The 18,117-nt window shown below is 39.6% G+C and overlaps 1 protein-coding gene across 1 annotated transcript; it reads right to left on the bottom strand.

Annotated features, from left to right (window-relative positions):
- Positions 1–9,385: 9,385 nt before the first annotated feature.
- Positions 9,386–14,753, bottom strand: si:dkey-246g23.4 (uncharacterized protein LOC559426 homolog). The gene is made up of 5 exons (XM_033967577.1): positions 14,495–14,753; positions 13,513–13,656; positions 12,429–13,018; positions 11,199–11,439; positions 9,386–9,594 (listed from the first exon to the last, which is right to left on the bottom strand). The coding sequence occupies exons 1-5, from the start codon at positions 14,751–14,753 to the stop codon at positions 9,386–9,388; spliced, it is 1,443 nt and encodes a 480-aa protein (XP_033823468.1).
- Between the last annotated feature and the right edge of the window lie 3,364 nt (positions 14,754–18,117).

The raw sequence follows: 18,117 nt of genomic DNA, 5'->3' as shown, positions 1-18,117 counted from the left end.
CTTTTTTCATATATAATTTTGGTTCATGGTCTGAATGTTTGTGTTTCAAGGCATTTGTTTCTCCTTGTCTGGGTGGGCTGTGTGAAATGAAACATCAAACAACAGCAAATATGCACGATTGCACTATAAAACGTTGGCTACCAGTCTCTCAGTATTTTTTTTATTTGTGTAAGCCAACTGGATAAAAACTGATGCAAAACAACCACTGCTTTACCACACAGTAAATGTAACCCAACGCTGAGAACATTTTGGTGCAAATCTCTTGTCTCTTGAATCTGTTATTATGCTAAAACAAATGGCTTACCTAAGTATAGGTTGTGGAGGACTTGTTATTGAGACCAAAACACTAGCTTTCTCTGCACAAAACAGTGGAATGCATTTTCGGCTGCAGATGAACTTGTGTTTGCCCAGGATGTTTTTAGAAGATGAGTTGTGATTTTGGTGGCACTGACCCATAAAAAGCATGTGGTGTGCTGGGAACAGGGGGCCTCCCATTTTCACTGCTTCACTGATTTCTACTTCTCTTTCCATATATCCATCTTCCACGTTGGTCTCTCTCACAACAAACTCAGACACCCCCAAAAATGATAACCGACCCCCCCACTCCAGTGCTGCGTTACCATTTGGACCTCTCTCTCCACTGCAGTCCGTGAAAGAATGCTAAGCCGGCACAAATCTCCGTCATTATTAGTTTTACAGGAGCGGAGCTCAAGTCACAGAGAGGCCCCCAGCTTGGCTTACACAAAGGGCAGAGCGCGCAGAAAGAATGGGCCAAAAACGAGCAAGCACAAAAGAGGGGAGATACATGGAGAGATAGTGGGAGAGGGTGGATGTCGAGCTAGCTCTATATCAATGGGGAACCAAGAAGATTAGCCTAGCATTAGCACTGCATGAGTAACTAAATACAGTTAATTGATTAATTGCATTAATCAATCACAATTCAATTTTGAGTAAACTAATGATGAGGGAACACTGTTATAAACATCTTAAAAGCTCATAAAAGTCCATTTTATAGAATAGCCTGTCTCATCTATATTAACTTAATTCCTGAAATCAGTTTGATGTCTATGTTCTGTCAACTCTCCTGTGCCACCGTCAGAAAAACCTGCCTCCTCAGCCTCTTTCCTTTAAGTACTGTTGTGGCGTCCCTGGATTAAGATGGCCTATTCCCATCACATGTTACTTTCCAAATCTGTGCCTGACTTGCTTTGATCCCTGCTTTTCAGTCTTATTTGTAGTTTTTGATTCTCTCTAACTCAAAACCAATAACATGTCAGCATTTTACATGTACTGAATGAGAAATAATTGTTTTCATTCACAGTGGATATGACAAAATCCAGTTAAGTTAACACAAAAGATAACATATGTGTAGCTGAATGTATAAAAAGGTGTTTCATGCTCCGAAGACATGCTACGAAAGGGAAGAAAGCTGAGCTAGTTTGAATAATATTTATATCTGGACTTTATTATCTGCCTGTTATGTTATTCATTTTCGCTCTGTGAAAGTTCCAGCTGGATGTCTTGCAGTGCTGACCCTGATACACTTTCTCACATACGTCATATGTGCCCAGTCTGTGTTAAATGTGGATCATATATGAAAAGGAGATAACCTAAACACAATGAGACAGTGTACAGTACATACTATAAATCTGAGTGCAGTTAAATATATAGCTCTAACCAAACAGGAAATGGCAAACATTGTGGATACAGGGTCTGTTCAAATGAGTGGCCCTTACAGTTGCATATAAACAGTGTTCTGAAAGCCAAACAAGATCTTGACAAGAGAAAGAGGAAGGAAAATGCAGAGATAAAGAAGAGACAGAACGAAAGACTGAAATTCCTTTCATCTTCTGGTGGCTCTGGAGACACTAATGTGTAAGATTTTTCTTTTGGGTGGGGTGTCTTGAGGGCTTCATACCATATGATATGAAAATGTTCATTCCAGTTGAGCTTCACAAGGCTTTCATTTGGTTACTTCAGTAAAATTAGACACATACAAATAGGTGAGATACATAAACTTTTTTATTATGTATAAACTTTGGCACTTTGATCCTGGCAGGTCCAGGTAAGAAATCTATAATGAAATGAAAGGAACAATCAATATATTTTATAAATAAAAATCTCCTCTACCGCCAGTATTTAAAGGTCCAAACATGGACCTTAAGGTCTTAATGTTTGGAGGAGATGGAGAGGCTGGGGTGACAGGTGGTTCTGCTGCTGGGTGATATGGGAAAGAGGAGGGTTAATGGAGAAGAGAGCAAGCTATGATTGATAAAACAGATAATGCATGTCATGATACATAAATGTACACAGCAAATCTGCTAGTGTTTATTTTACAGTGTAACGTGTATTTGACACCATCTAGATTTAATTTATCTCTAAAATCTAAAGAACATTCACTGTCAGAGCTGGTGTGGGTTTGTAGGTTGTTTGTGGGTCGTTTTCACACATGTGCACACTAGAATTAGGTCTGTTTCTTTTACTTTTGTTTTTTGTTCACATACACCATCATTCAAGCATTATTCACCCCAAACACGCACCATGAGCCACATGAGTTTTTATCAGCTGATGACGAAATTATTTCTATGACAAAGCATTTGAAGTGGACAGAGCCTCGTGAATACACGCGCACACGCTCACTTCCCCTATAGACCGTGCTCTTTTCTTTCACCTGTGACTAAATACACTGTGATGAGTGCATGTAGAAGAGAAAAAGCTTTTGGAACGACACACAGACCCAGACACACCTGCACAGACAGAGGCAGGAGGAGACTAGTCTCCTTCTGGAGACTAATATTAAGTTGATCCAAATTTCCTCAACAAACGAACATGTCAAACAGCAGCTCTGCCATTCACAGAAGTGATCCGAGCACTTTTACTGTCCCGGACTGTGTAGGTCAGCACGAGGTCACCCGTGTTCACACCAGACTCACCCCCGTGGTCCAGAGTGTGACTGTTGGGCTCACACCAGCCCAAGTGCACCTCTTTTGGAGCAAATGCTCTTTTACGTTAACCCAACTAGTGGTAGCGTGAAAACGACCATAATATTTATGATTGGATCTTTACACTGTTCAAAACAGTGTCCAACCATTTGTATTTCCGAGCCTTGAGACTGTGAATTCTGGCAGAGGAGTTGTTTTGTGGTCAGAATATCACCACATGTGACAATTATACAAGCACAGATAATATAAATTACACCAACCAAATGAGAACTCACATCAGTTTGATAATGGAGTCCAGCCGCGGCATCTGGATGGAATTATGTGCAGAACCATCAACATTTATGTTGAAAGTTAATGGATGTGTGATATATAAAATTGCATGACATAAAGGTACTGGAGAGTACATTCAAAAACATGCAAAGTGCACAGAGGTTTACATGGATGTGTTTACAAAACAAATATTGCAAAATATGAAACACAAGATGTCCGGGTTATATGGAATCAGCTGGTGACAAATCACACACTTCTCACCTTTTTCGAGATCAAGTGAAAATCTATATGGTATCCCCAAATTAAAAATGTACTGGAAAAACATGAGGTTTGTATCCGGTTTGTGTTTCATGCTTTAACTGCAGTACATTAATGCTTGTTAAAGTTATTCTGTGTTTTCTCCAGATTAGTTTGGGCAGCTGCTTGGGTCAAAGGTCAGTGTGATTTATGGATATAAGGAAACGCTGCTGGTTTTAATTTGCATTTGTGAACTATAAATCCATCCCATAGCATAACAGTGATTCGCATGGATATGATCCACATACAATGAGGACATTTCCCTGGTGTGGAATAAAAACTTATCTTGAGATGGAGATATAATAATAACTCAATAAAGTATTTTTGCACAACATAATTTAAAAGATGCCATAGTCTTGAACTGCCATCCTCAAAAACCCAGTGAAACAGCACTTTTAGGCTGTTTAGGCCTGGAGCAGCTGAGGACTTTGTTAATGACTTTTACTGGCAGCAGGATGGAAGTTGGAAGTCATGTTTGTGTTTGAAGTACCTGAAAGTCCCATACACACTGCGCTAATGTATAATGGGCACTTTCTTCTGGACTACTCCTATACATTCTGTCTGAGAGTAATGGAAGAATAGGGGCATGACTGGCGCCATTCTTTTAGCTAGATATCAGTAGAAGCCTGTAATACTATCACTGCGTCTCTGTATCTACAAGTAGCTTTTCATAGTGACATATTGTTGCTCCCATTGCCTTTGAACACTCGCCATATTGTGTGTAGGCTGTAGGGAGCGAAAGCAGGCAGATTAGAGGAACAAACCGGCACATGACAGAGGAAGTGTTGATACAAGAGATGATGGACTACCATACAGTAGACTAAACAAGGACTGGGCTTGCATTCCTTTATCTGAATTATGGTTATAAAGTTTATGCAATGAGTTGAATGAAGAGGTGTAGAGATTATTCAGACTTGTAGTTACAGGCAAAACAAGGCTATTTCATGCCATGTCTTACATTTCTATCATGGATTATGGTCTGCACAATATTACACAACTGAATCAAAATTGCAGTTTGAAATGACCCAAATATCAAATTGCAAAAGCCACAATTATCTAGATAATAGAAGGTTCTCTGAAAATAGAAAAACCTTTTACCATAAATCTAGTTTAGGCCTCATCTGGAATTTAGGGGACTTTTTGGATTACTTTATTTGTTCATAAATCTGTGCACTTAGTGACGAATCCTGCTTTGGAAACTTTTGGAACAAACAAATGTAATCGCAATACCTTTTGTCTTTGGTGGTGATCCCTGATCTGGCAGGGATAATCTAATAAATTGTTCATTTACTGGCAGCTTGTGGTTACAGTAAAATCCATTTTGCATTGTTTTTTTTTTACCTCTGAGATTTTCTTATATTCAGACTTCAGTCAAGATGACAGAAACATATGTTTGCATAAAATGCATAAATAAATGTCTTAAATTACTTCACAATAAATAATAAACTTAAGAGTGACAGAGTTTACCCACAAGCCCTTTTTACTGGTGAGTTTCTTTCTATTAAAGTCCTGTGGAGGTTTTTATGGCGCTGACCTGTTGCCATATGTGCAGGCACGGCTCTGGTCTGGTGGCCTGCTCTGCTCATTAGGGTGGCCCCCTGCCGCACTCCCAATCAATCCCAATTACCCGCATGTGTGTGTCCCCTCTGCTCTGATCACCACGAAGGTTTGAACTGGGCCTAAACCACAGTTTCCTCCCCTCTGGTGTGATTATCCTTTCTTTTTGTTAATAATCCCAAACAACACAAAGACAGACTAGGATTTCACTCACTCCTGAACCAGATCTTACCACTTAGCAGTTTTAACATACCGTAGTAATAGTTTTACCACTTTTCTTCTCTTTTTTGATAAATCTCGATTTCACCCCAATGACACAAGGTTGCAGTTTCATTTTAGCTAGTTATGTGACGCACTTATTTTTGCAGTAAAATGGTACTAGCTCCAGCTAGAAAACAAAAAACAAAAAAACAAACCAGCATAGTGCTCTGAAATTTATAAATAGCAGCCTACTACTTAATGGATAAATTAGTAGCCTAGTAATTCAAGTTGAAGTAATAATAGTAGTAGTAGTGGTAGTAGACGAAGAAGTTAAAGTCTCAAAAAGCTGCCGGAATTGACGAGATACAAGTAGAGCAACTAAAAACTGGAAAATCAGTTTTTCAAGCTCTATTGTTAATCTGCAGAGAAGTGTTTTTTTGGGTTTTTTTTTATCAGCCAATCTCACTATTAAGCGCTGTCGGAAAAACTGTGCTAATAATCTTGAAAAATCCTATCCTCAAAATTATTCATGACCATTTAAAAGAAAATCAATGTTTCTGTTCTAAAAGATCCACAGTCGATCAACTGTTCAAAAAGTCAGTTGTATTCCAATTGCCATTATACTGCAGCTTCACTGACTTCAGACAGGCATTTAACTCAACTAGAAGAGATCAGATATTTAAAATACTTCCAAATGACTTGAAATGATCAAGAACATAAGTGAGTAACCACTTGCCAAAAGGAAGGACAATGAGTTTCCACTGACGAAAGGAGTGAAACAAGACTGCATCCTCAGCCCCTCACTGTTCATTGTAGTATTGGATTGGGTGATTAAGTGTGCATTTAGGACACTTAATGATCAAAGTACATCGCTTAAAGTTGGAAGTGCCAGAAAAGTAATAAGTGACATGGAATTTGCTGATGATATTGCCATTTTAACATGAACAACCGAAGATTTCAATCTTGTTGTACAGTCACTCAAAGAAATAGCTGAAATTGTAGGCTTACAAATTAACAACAGTGAAACAAAAATCATGAAACTGTGCACCCAGTATGCTCTCTGTATTTACAGCTCAGGGGACGAAAACTGCTGCACGTTTTGGGACGTGGAATATAAGAACAAAAGGGGCAAAAAGTCAACTTCAGCATCTTTTTCAAAAGAGAAATGCAACATCTGTGACATCTGTGAGAAGAAGTTGCCTACGACATGTGGACTGGTGCTTTGCCAAACCAGCTGGTGTAAGAAGAAAGAGATGCAAAAAGAGACAACAGAACAAACCATTCCAGTGCGACCAATGCTTTAGTTCATTTGGCACTGATCTCAGTCTTAGATCACACAAATCAACATCGTGCTCTGCTGGAAAGGTAGAAAGAAGCAAACTGAATCAGAGAGAGACTGCAAAGAAAAGACAAGATGTCCCCAATTTGGTGACACATATTGCTTAGAAACACCAAAAAACGAGAATTCAAGTATTTGGGGCCAGTCATAAAAGATGATAGTGATCATCAAAGAGAAATCAGCGAGGAAATGATTGTGATTTTAGGTCTCCAGAATACAAACTAGAAACAAAACCGACACTGTACAAGTCTGTAGTGCTGAGTGTTCTGATGTATGGACATGGATCATAAAGAAAGGGAGCACGCTGAGACTGGAAGCAATTCAAAACCTTATGTTGAAAAAGATCGCAGGTGTTCCCATAAGTGCTCATGTAATATCGGAAAAATTAAGAATAAGATGGAAGTGCCCGAGAATTCTGAGTACCATCCCAAAAAGAAGAATGAAGTATTAGCGAAGAATAAGATACACACACACAAAAAAACACAAACAAACAAAAAAACTAGCAGCATTCGTTCCTCTTTTGTAGTACACAGTAGCAATAGCAGCAACAGTCGGCTTCTCACTGTGTACTGCTTCTAGTTAGTAGCTTAGACTAGCAGTATTATCAATAAAATGATCTACTATGTCCATGTAGCTGTGTTTTTTCTACATCTCCCCTCAGTCTGAGCTCAGGTAGCCGTGCTGCATTCCACAGCATGACCTCTCAAGTGCAGGGTCACCTCAGAAGAGAGAAAAAAAGATTTAAATACTATTTCAGCTGCTATGGCGACCCTACGCTGCCCTTTTCCAGTATGGGGTCAGTGCAACCTGGAGGTATCTGCAGTGAGGGCAGTACTTGCTCATACAGGTGCAGAATGGTCAGATTTCACTGGTCATTAGCTTTAACAATCACTGTCTACCAGTAACAGACTAAATAAAAAACAGTTTAAAGGTTTTTATTAGACAAATGTATTCTTATGAGCTTCAAGCCATGTTATAATGTTGTTGCCTCATCAAAAACACACCCAAAGTTGTGTTTTGTTTCATTCACGCATATGTATTATTAGTCAAAATGCTCTGTTCCACCTTGTGACGTCATGTAGTGGTAGTTTTGAAGGTAACAGCTACTTTTTACTTTTAATTCAGTAGAGACTCAAGGCTGAAAGCATCCAAATGATTCTAGTGAAGGTGCGTGGAGTTTAAAAACACAGTGGAGCACTTCCTGTATTACCACATGACATTACAAGGTGGAACAGACTGTTTTCTGTTTGTGGGAAGAACTCAGCCTAAATATGCAGGGTTTGTGTGTGAAGTGTGTGTAAATGAAACCAAAGTAAACTATTATACACATTATAACACAGATGGAAATGTAAGTATATTCATGTTGGGATGAAAATATTCTTATCATATGTCGTTGTGTAAATGCAGAGACCCAGACCAGACATTAACACGTGTAAAGGCTCTGTCCCATCCTCCAGGAAAGCTTTTGTTGTCTTATCTGTCCTCAAGTGTAAAAGTTCATCATCTCATGGGTGTGAAACAAAAGTCACTCTACTTTCTAATGTCTGATGGATGTCATTCTGGTACAAATACACAGGAGGAGAGATGCTCTTAAGGAGAGACTCAGGGAGACTTACGTGGGACTCCTGAAGGCTGCCGGGGTGGGCCCTGTCCTGTCCACAAAGAATAAACCTTTTTTGTATTTCAAAACTCACCAGATTTCACAAAAGGATTATTCATAAAGACAGCTGTAGTATTTCTCCACAACAGGTCCTTTAAACAAAACATGTTTCATTAAGTTTTCATTTGAGTAGCTATTGCTTCTGCCACTATAAATGTATAAAAAGAATAACCAAATAATCACAAAATAATACTTAATTGCATGCAGAAATAATAATTATAATAAGATGTGCACGTATCAGTGATTGATTTTTACAACTAGAAAGCAAATAATAGTTTTAAATATGTCAAAATCCTTTACATACAAAGTCAGTAAGCCGAGCGCGGTTTACAGTCAGCCTACGTGTGCTGTTACAGTGGAAGTGTGTTCTCTGAGGGGAACACTGTCTATCCCAGCGGCAGGCCTCCTTTCACACATGATATATGACCTCTCCTCTTTCTCCTGGCAGTGGGTTTGGGGCAGACTTTTCATGGATTTGGTCTTTGGCTCTGTCAGTCAGATCAAAGCCCTGCGGGATCAGAGGCCATCTTTTTCTTTTTTTGTTCATTTTTTCATCTTTCTTTTGGTGTATGTTGTGAAAGTATTGTGTAGGGAACTTCACTATTAGTATGTAGTAAGAAATGTTTTTAATATTGTACCTGTTGTATTTGTGGAATAGCTGCAATAGCAAAACTTTCTTTCTTTTAACAAACAAACACCACAAACAAAGCTGAATAAACTATTGGATGAGCGGTGAAACATTTTGCTATGACCGTACCTGGGCGACTGAGGGATTCCACAGACATTACAAAAAACTTGACACTGGTGATATACAATTTGCATACAATTTCCCGCTTTGATATTCCATTTATGTGTATGCTCCCCACTCAGATTCTTAGTAATGCAATGACATACCTCAACCACTTGGGAGAGCTAAAGTCATACTTTGCAAATTGTAATCTTACACTGACCAAAAAATGAAGAGCAAGACATCCGTATAAAAACATTTCTTTAAGTTTCACAGTATGTCCTTTCATTTCAAACCGAGCGTCATTCAAATGCGCATTCATATTTCAGAGCAGCTCCTTCAACGCACACATTATACACATTTAATACATTTATCACAAATTTATCACGATTTCATGCTATTTCTGCTTCTTCTTCCTCTTCAACTTTGTGACTTTGTTTGTCAGTCTTTGCTTTGACTTTGCACAGTGCATTTCCACCTGACCCTTGACCTTTGCGGGTCAACACTTCCAAAAGAATCAAAAAGAGGACAGATATGAGGAGAGATGTTCCGGCCATCAAAAACCCCGCTCCGTAGTCCCCCATGTAGTCAATAAAGAACCCTAAAAATAAACAGATCAGAGTAAAGACCAGTCTAGACAACCTACTTAATACGTGTTCCAATTAGTAATTTCAAATTCATTCAGTCTGAGTGTAAAGACTGCAGAAGAGAAGATTGTACAGTGATTAATTTGACCTAAAGGCTTTAAAGTTGAAGCCTGCCTCCCTGGAAGGAAACATAATTAGCACGCTTTGATGCATCGTCTACATGAGTCAAGTCTCTGGTCTTCAAAGTGTGGACGGCCTCAAAGCACTGATGACTACAGTACAAGTTTGCGTGTCAGATCGGCTGTTAAAAATAGTCCGCTGCAAAGAAATGCCTCTGGATAATTCGACTTTTTCGGGTTATTTTGAGCCATTAGATTTGCAGTATATGAATGTCTAATATTTATAGGCACTTGAACGCACATGAAAGAACTGTTACTGTAAATTAATCAACTTTGTTCTTATATATTACAGTCCTAGCTATATATTTCTGACCGATCTAGGAAAATAAGCAAGGTAGGACCTGGATAATACTTGGATGGAATACCAGGTGCCACAGCGGGACGGCAATTGGTCAAGTGCTAGTTTGAATTTGGCATGTGAGTGAGCGATAAGCAGTGGTCAATGCAATATTTTCATCCGATTTTCAGATTTCCTGGAGGATTCCCAAACCTAGCTGATTTGTGGGTGGCTTTTTGGCAGAGGGAGCGATGCCTGGCTGCGTCTGACTTACTTCTGTGGACCAGAGTGGTGTGTGGAAATGGGTCATAACCCCAGTAATAGAGGAGGTCTGTTTGGAGTGCTTTGTTTTGTGGCCTGGTTCACGGCATAAAAAGAAAATACAGCTTCTTACTGCAGAGTTTTTGATGTACTGCTGTCTTACACGTGGACTAAGCCGCTGGTTGAGGTAAAAGAATGAACTGCAGCTTTTTTATGATGTGATTAAAAGTAAAAGGAAAAACGTAATCACACTTAATACTTAAAAATCCTATTTGATAAGGTTCCTCATGATTCGTAGCTTTCCTGCTGTGCAAACTTGGTCTTATCAGAATAAAAGTTCTATCAGGAAAAGGAAGTTGGCATAAACAAAATGCAAATGACTGTATGATTGGGGACAGATGGGACAAGCAGGTGGTCCGGTTTACCAATTACATTTGGTTCTTTTTCTATATTCTGTCATTCGGAGTTCTGCATCATTCACTGTACATTCCCCAACATAATATTGTTTTTCTGGTAGAAACGTAAAAGTGACTCATCATTCCCAAGCATCAGCCCATGAAATTAATGGAGTCAAACAGCATCACGATATAAATTGCCTGCTGAATATATTAACGTAGAATCCAATGTAATAGAATGACAAAACTCAGGATTAAGACAACTAGATGTCAAGAAGGTATAAACCCTCATTGTAGGTTAAAAAGACTCACTGGGCTTTGGTGATGATGAAGAAAGCCTAATCTCATCAGAGAAATTGATTATACCGCATTTGACACTGTAACCTTGACAAAATCGTATTGCACTGGTTTTAACGCATGGAAAGATCACGTGGAATTTTACGGCGTAGCCTAATCCACATACATACACACATGGCTGACTTTAAATCAAAGCGTGTTCGTCTCACCAGCTATGGGCGGTCCCAGCAGGCCTCCACCGCTGCGAATGAGCATGAAGAAGCCCAGCGCACTGCCCAGTCTATGCACTCCAACCACTTCTGCTAGAACAGTGATGTGTACAGCCACCATCGCCCCGAACACCAGGCCAAAAGCAGCGCTGAAGACGGCGAGTTCAGCAAAAGAGGAGGCCAGAGGGCACACGAGAAGGACTACACCAAGAAGAATGACTGTAGCTATCAACTGGTGCACCTGTAGAGGAGAGAGTAACTAAGTGAGACAACTCAAGTTAAAGTGATAGTATGTAACTTTCTGGAGGTGGCACATCACCTGCATGATTCCCTGGAAATATAAAAGTTAAAACCATACTTCAAAACATTCTCCATAGAGATAGATACATTTTATCCCAAACTGGAATATTATAGCCAAAAGAACAACATTTCCATAGAAACATGCAGGAGGAGGCACTCATCCAGGCCAAACTCAGGTTTGCTTGCTCACAGTAAAGGCATGTTTTATGTTTTTAGGGACATAAAACATCTATAATGAAAAGCACACTTTTATTTTGTCTGTTTGTCGCAAAAAGTTGCATACTATGACTTTAAATGAGTTATTGCAAAGAATGGTATTGGAAAAAACAGGCGACTGGCTTAGGAGACCTGCAAGGCAAAATTCTGGTGCCATCTGGTGGTTCACTCTGCAGTTTGGCTCATTGAAATAAGTTAAAAATAAGATAAAAGTCAAGAAAAATATATATATTGTAGAGACGTTCTGGCAATGATGTAACACTTTTCACATTGCAGATTTTTTGGGTTTATTCAATAGGGATATCAATTTAAGAAGCATAATTAAATCCTTGTAATTCAATATAAAATTTAAAAATGCCAAATCCTGTATGGAAAGTGCTTTTTTTATTTATATACTTTTTCCTTGAGAAAAAAAAAATAGAAACAAAATAATTATTCCATTTTGGTGGTGTCCATATATGTTTCTTCTAATGATGATAATATTCCATTGGATTGATATAATGCCTTTAAAGTCCTTCAGCCCTTCCAACCATCACCAATATTCATACTACTAGGTAAAGTGGGTAAAGTGTCTTGCCTAAGGACACAACATCTGTAACATAAAAATAAACTGTAGATACTGTGCTGGCCCTAGTATTCATTGTTGAATTTCAGAAACATCTCAAACCCAAATTCAGGTTGTCTGTGTCAATGGCTTGATTAAATTGAACATACCATTTTTATAATCCTCATGTTTGCCACCCAGCCGAAAGCCACTCTTCCAACCAGGTCCAGTGCAGAGGATATGGACATGAGTGCTGCTGACTGATAGTCCTCCACACCTCTACTGCGGGCGTATGGCACCAGGAATAGAGGGGGAGCGAACAAGCCCAGCGCGGCGAAGACTCCAAACATAGAGTATACCATAAATTCTGCATTAGCAATAAGGGTAAAGTCTACATAAGGAACAATTTTGGATTTTAATGTCTTTTTTTCCACTTTATGCAAGCTTTGTGACTGGCTTTGGAGCATTTTTTCTCCTTCTTCATTAGCTTTCACATCTTTTGGGTAACTGTAGTCTTGGCGAGATTTCAAAGGCCGAAGCATAGCCCCGCACACACATAGGTTAAGCTGTAGACCGCCCAGAATTAGCATAGCTCCCCTCCAAGAGTAGCTATCAATCAACCACTGGGACAAGGGCGTGAAGATAAATGTGAGGATGCACTCTCCTGCACTGGACAGAGCATTGGCCACAGGGCGCTTACGGTCAAAGTACAGGCCCACCATGGTCACTGTGGGGGTCCAAACTAAAGCGTAACCCAGGCCTGAAAGTAAGGAAACAAATGATGAGTTAAGTGCATCACATATATGACTCAGACCACAGTTACTTAAAGAAGAACTATGCAACTTTTGTGGTGGAGGATGTGTATCTCCTGCTTCACTTCCAGATGTAATTGGAATGTTCCACAGTATGACTTTTGTTTGTTCATGGGGACAAACATCACTAGTCTAAGTTACAGGTGAGGTCTGTGGAGAGGTGAGTCCACTAACAGAAGACATATTCTGTGGAATTTTCCATCCCCTGCATAGTTTTAACAGGGACACCTCCAGTTTTTGTTGACATTTCTATTTGCTTCGCTCAATCTGTGACTGGCATCATCCAGCTGTTACAGAATTTGTCCTTCTTTAAAATTATCAGTTTCCCTGGTCACCTTGTCTCACAGAGGCTGTGCATTTGTCAGTTTATCTCAGCCGGATTGGATCTGGACCCCAGTGACTCAGTGATTTCAAACGAATGAAAAACATTCATTTTTCATACCATTGAGGAAGCCCACGGTCAAGTAGAGTTCCAAAAGGTTTCTGGCAAATGACCCAGATATCACACCAGCGCTGCAGACGAGTCCACCAATCATGACTATGGAGCGATGACCGAAGCGAGCACTCAGAGCAGAGGCTAATGGAGCTATAACACAGATACATACAGATAATGTACCATAGTTTACTACACAGACTGTAAAGGCATGGGAAATACCAAACATATAAATCAATCTGTTTATCATCATGAATCTGAATTATTCATGATGTTTTTAATGATAGCACCAGTGAAAGCTCTTTCTGTATATGCTCGCATTAGCAGTAGTGAAAAAAAGATGAAACAGAATTTCATGCTGTACCAAACTTTTTGGTTTGTGTTTATGAATAAGTTTTAGACACAGATACACCAGTCTACAGCCGTGCTGTCTTTTTATTTTAACTTTTAATATGCTATGCTTTTATATTATCAAGACTGTTCTGCTTTACACCTGCAGTCATGATTTCATCCTTGTTAAGACCCGTTTGTCCTGTTTCATACCTGCATAGTCCAAATAGTAATATGAGAATAATTAACTGATGTGTTTGATAACTCCTTGAAGAGCATGCAGTGTGTTGAAGTGAAGAAAGGGAGACACAGAGTGGACAGTTTTAGTTTTGGGGTTGATAGCTGATATTCCATTAGCTAACTGTGCTGGTGTAATCAAATTTCCCTTGGGCACTAAAATATCATGGCATGTTATGATAATGCTTAAAAAGAGAAACAGCGGAGTGAACAAATAAACTTTAAACTATTGAAGAAGCCAAGAGAATAACAAATACTTCCCATACAAGAATAGGAGAAATATATAGCCTTTAAGGCAAGGGCTTTCAGGCAAGATAAGCATTAAATATAAGCAGTGCCAGATTGTGTTTTTGTTATACTGTAGGCCTACATGCAATTGGCAAAACGAGCTGATGCTGCTCCCAAAAAACATTGGCATTCTCACCGGCAACGTGAACTGTAGCCACAGCGATGGATGTGATCCAGGACGCTGTGGTGGCTGAAGTGTCAAAGTAATGGTGGATCTCCACATAGAACACCCCAAAAGACTTGATCACCCCAAAAGTGAGACCAAACACTGTGAAGCCGGAGAGGAGGATGAACCAGGCGTAGCCCCCATCAGGAGCCCCCACTGCTGTGCCCTCTGCAGCAGAATCCAGAGCTCCCCTCACCTCCTGCTTCTTCACTGAGGCGTCAATGTTCATGTTTCTGTAGACGATAATTAGATCTGCCTTTTAGGTTTTACAAAGGCTCTTTGTAATTTTTATCTGAGGTCAAAGGTAACAAGTGACAAGACAGGTGGAAATTCTTTGGCCTGACTTGAAAATAATGGATGGAGAAATGGATGCTTGATTATACAGAAATATTAACAATAATAATAACTCTTTACTTACACTTTAATTGTGCAGTGCCTTCAACTAATTTCAATATTTATTTCATTGTTATTGTTCAAAGTCCTATTGAACAATTGTTGGGATATTTAATACATAAGTAAATGCAAAATAAATGTCATTTTGGATAGAGACAAGAATGGGAGAACCATGAATTGAGTGGAGCAGGTAGAAACTTGCACCAGGTGTATTTCATCTGTACAGTAAAGTAATCATGGGAATGTGGGTCCATAGCCAAATACATTATAATGTCATCCTCACCCAACTTCTGGTTCTTTTCAGAAATACTCCTCTAGGAAAGAATTGTTATGTAAGCATGTATTTAGGGACTAGTGAGTTCATTTTTACTGAGTTAAAGATCCATTGTAAACTAAAAGTAATCATGTGGAACTGCTGAGGCAGATTTGGGCCAATGGTCAGCTTAGTATGCATGATTGATTTAGCCTTATATAACATGTGAGACTTTGGATTTAGTTTGATGGAAAATAGATTTTTAAGGCTTGCCCATAGGATAAAGCTGAGTGAGGTCTGACCTATGATAGTCAAGATAAATCACATGCACTACACTACCGGTGTTTAATTCGAATGTATTATATAACTGAAATAAAGGCTCTGTATAATGGACAAAAATAGATGTACTCTTACCTTAAAGAATACTCTAATGGTAGGCATTATTTTCATCTTCATGGCCGGATGTTCTTCCCTTCATGACAGTCTGGTTGCACATAACACAAACACAGGCGAGTGTCACTAAGAGCTACTGGGACCCTGGGAACGCTCCTGCAGAAAGCTCTCGAGGTAAAAGGTTCAAGGGTCAAAAGCTTGTAGTGGAAAGGTACAATGCAGATGAAAGACAACACTGTGAAACACCTCCCACATCGCAGGAATGTGGCCTTGAATGAACTTATCTGAAGGTAAGCCTACATTAAATCATAGAATTGAAAAATGTTGGCCTATATAACCCCATGTACATTTCAGCAATATTTACATGTATTGGCATGTCATTGTCATACTTTACTGAATGACAAATTATGAAATGTAGAATGAATAATAACCAACCGACCCAGAGTTAATTTTAAACTGTATATATTTAAAGCCTGCACCCGAAGCTGTTTTGCCCTAACACGTCTCCACTTTCTTACATCAATATATTGGTCAACCACTGGTCAGACTCAGGACATCTCTCCTAGAGTAGCAGCTCTCACAAAGTATGAATGAGCTCACCTCTTGACTTTCCAATCACAAGTTAATATATTGTCTGTGTAATCTCTCAGTCGTCCAGGTCTGATCCATGGCAAAAGATGAAGTTTAAATCTGTCAACTGGACAAATCATTGTAGGAGTGAAGACGTTTTGCTGCTCATCCAAGACGCTTCTTCAGTTCTGGTCAGATTGCTGATGGTCACTGCCTTACCTGATGGGAGGAGCTAACTACACTGAAACTATAAACATCTATTGTCTCTAGTTTCAGGTGAAACTACCCTATTTGGACTTTGATGACCCTGCGATTGTTCTCATCGTTCTAGGTCGGAGGATGGAGTTATAGATGAGGGAGAGATTATGTCTCAGGCCCCATTCCTGTTTAAGGAAGGATTCTCTTTCCTAACAAAAACAGCTTCTTTAACTCCCTTCTCAAACCATTTCTTTTCTTTGGCTAAGATCTGAACTTGAGAATGTACCAACACCGGCGTGAGAGCTCCTCAGGACCCCAGTCTGCTGTGCATCTCCAGCTCAAAGCCACTAACCACTCCTTTGAAGATAGTGAAGTTCAGATTTTAGCCAGAGAAAAGAAATGGTTTGAGAGGGGAGATAAAGAAGCTATTTTTGTTAGGAAAGACAATCCTTAAATAGGAATGGGAGCCTGACACATAATCTCTCCCCCATCTATAACTCCATCCTCAGACCCAGAACAATGAGAACAATAGCAGGGTCGTTAAAGGCTGAATGGAGACAATAGACAATAGCTGTTTACAGTTTCAGTGTAGTTAGCCCCTTGCTTCAGATAGATTTAAGGCAGTGACCACCAGCAATCTGACCAGAACTGAAGAAGCGGCTTGAATGAGCAGCGGAACGTCTTCACTCTTACAACGATTTGTCCAGTTCACAGATTTAAACTTCGTCTTTTGCTATGTTAACATAATAGAGAACCAAAACAATAAAGTTGATATTTTCAAATCGGGGGCAGTTATTGCATTTCAAGATCAAAAAGAAAAAAAAACAAACAAAACACTAACACTTTAAAGTCTCTACTATTATAAAAACAAGCAAGCATGGGGCAGTTAATGGGCACAGGGTAAACAGCCACATGGGGAGATCAACCACAGACAACCAGAGCAGAATCGTTTGTGGAGCTGGCTGCACAGCTGGCGTCGGTGAGCTTTTTCATGAACTATTAACTATTCTCGCTCACACCTCTCCTGCTACTTCACTGACAGTGGCTCAAGTCCTCTGATCATCTGCCTGCCACGAGCCGACAATCACGTCAACAAGATGAGCCTAAGTCCTGGAACATGCTGTATCCAGAAGAGATGTGACTAGTAATTACATCAGGATGCCATGCTTTGTTTTTACTGTTGAAAAATGCTGCAGAAAATAATTGCTGGCACATTCACTGGCTCACATCATTACAATAGGTCTTAGGTTCTGGTTGGTTAATCGGTGTTAAGACCCAGGTTTTATTGTGTTGCGTCCTGCTGCCGCTCTCCTCCTTTCTCTGTGCAGGTCTCCTCACCTGCCTTCAGTTGCCGTCTGTCACCCCACCTGCTGTGTGTCGTACAACTATAAAAGCCTGATTGTGCACAGGCGTGTCGGAACTCGCCCGGTGTTCTTTGCTGCTATCTCCATGCACATTCGAGTTTATCTTTTGTTTCATGCACCACACTCATATTGCACCTTAGACTATATATATATAAAGGGACATAGCTAACCCGCTATCTGCCCTGTTCCAGATAGGAAGTGAGCCTGGGTGCACTTCCAGCTCCATCGACTCCATTTCAACTTTGACTCCGATTCACTTTACATTGAAAAATTCCTGTCTCTGTAATTGCTGCAGTGAGCTTTGTCATTTTGGTCTAAAGAAGTTTCTTTTAACCCGCTTTACGTGATACATGATAGTGTTTTGATTTAGCTATTTTGTCCATGAGTCAAATTATGAATATTAGCACACTAGCATTAGCAAC

The sequence above is a fragment of the Periophthalmus magnuspinnatus genome, chromosome 6 (genome assembly GCF_009829125.3).
Source record: "Periophthalmus magnuspinnatus isolate fPerMag1 chromosome 6, fPerMag1.2.pri, whole genome shotgun sequence".
Classification (NCBI taxonomy): domain Eukaryota; kingdom Metazoa; phylum Chordata; class Actinopteri; order Gobiiformes; family Gobiidae; genus Periophthalmus; species Periophthalmus magnuspinnatus.
This window is presented reverse-complemented; position numbering and strand designations above follow the sequence as displayed.

Bases quoted from the DNA above. Each gene is read 5' to 3' on its own strand.
- si:dkey-246g23.4 (XM_033967577.1), bottom strand. From the start codon at position 14,753: ATGAACATTGACGCCTCAGTGAAGAAGCAGGAGGTGAGGGGAGCTCTG. The intron at 11,440-12,428 runs GTATGTTCAATT...TCTCCTCTACAG, and splicing joins ACATGAGGATTATAAAAATG to GTGCACCAGTTGATAGCTAC. The intron at 9,595-11,198 runs GTGAGACGAACA...GTTTATTTTTAG, and splicing joins GCTGGGACCGCCCATAGCTG to GGTTCTTTATTGACTACATG.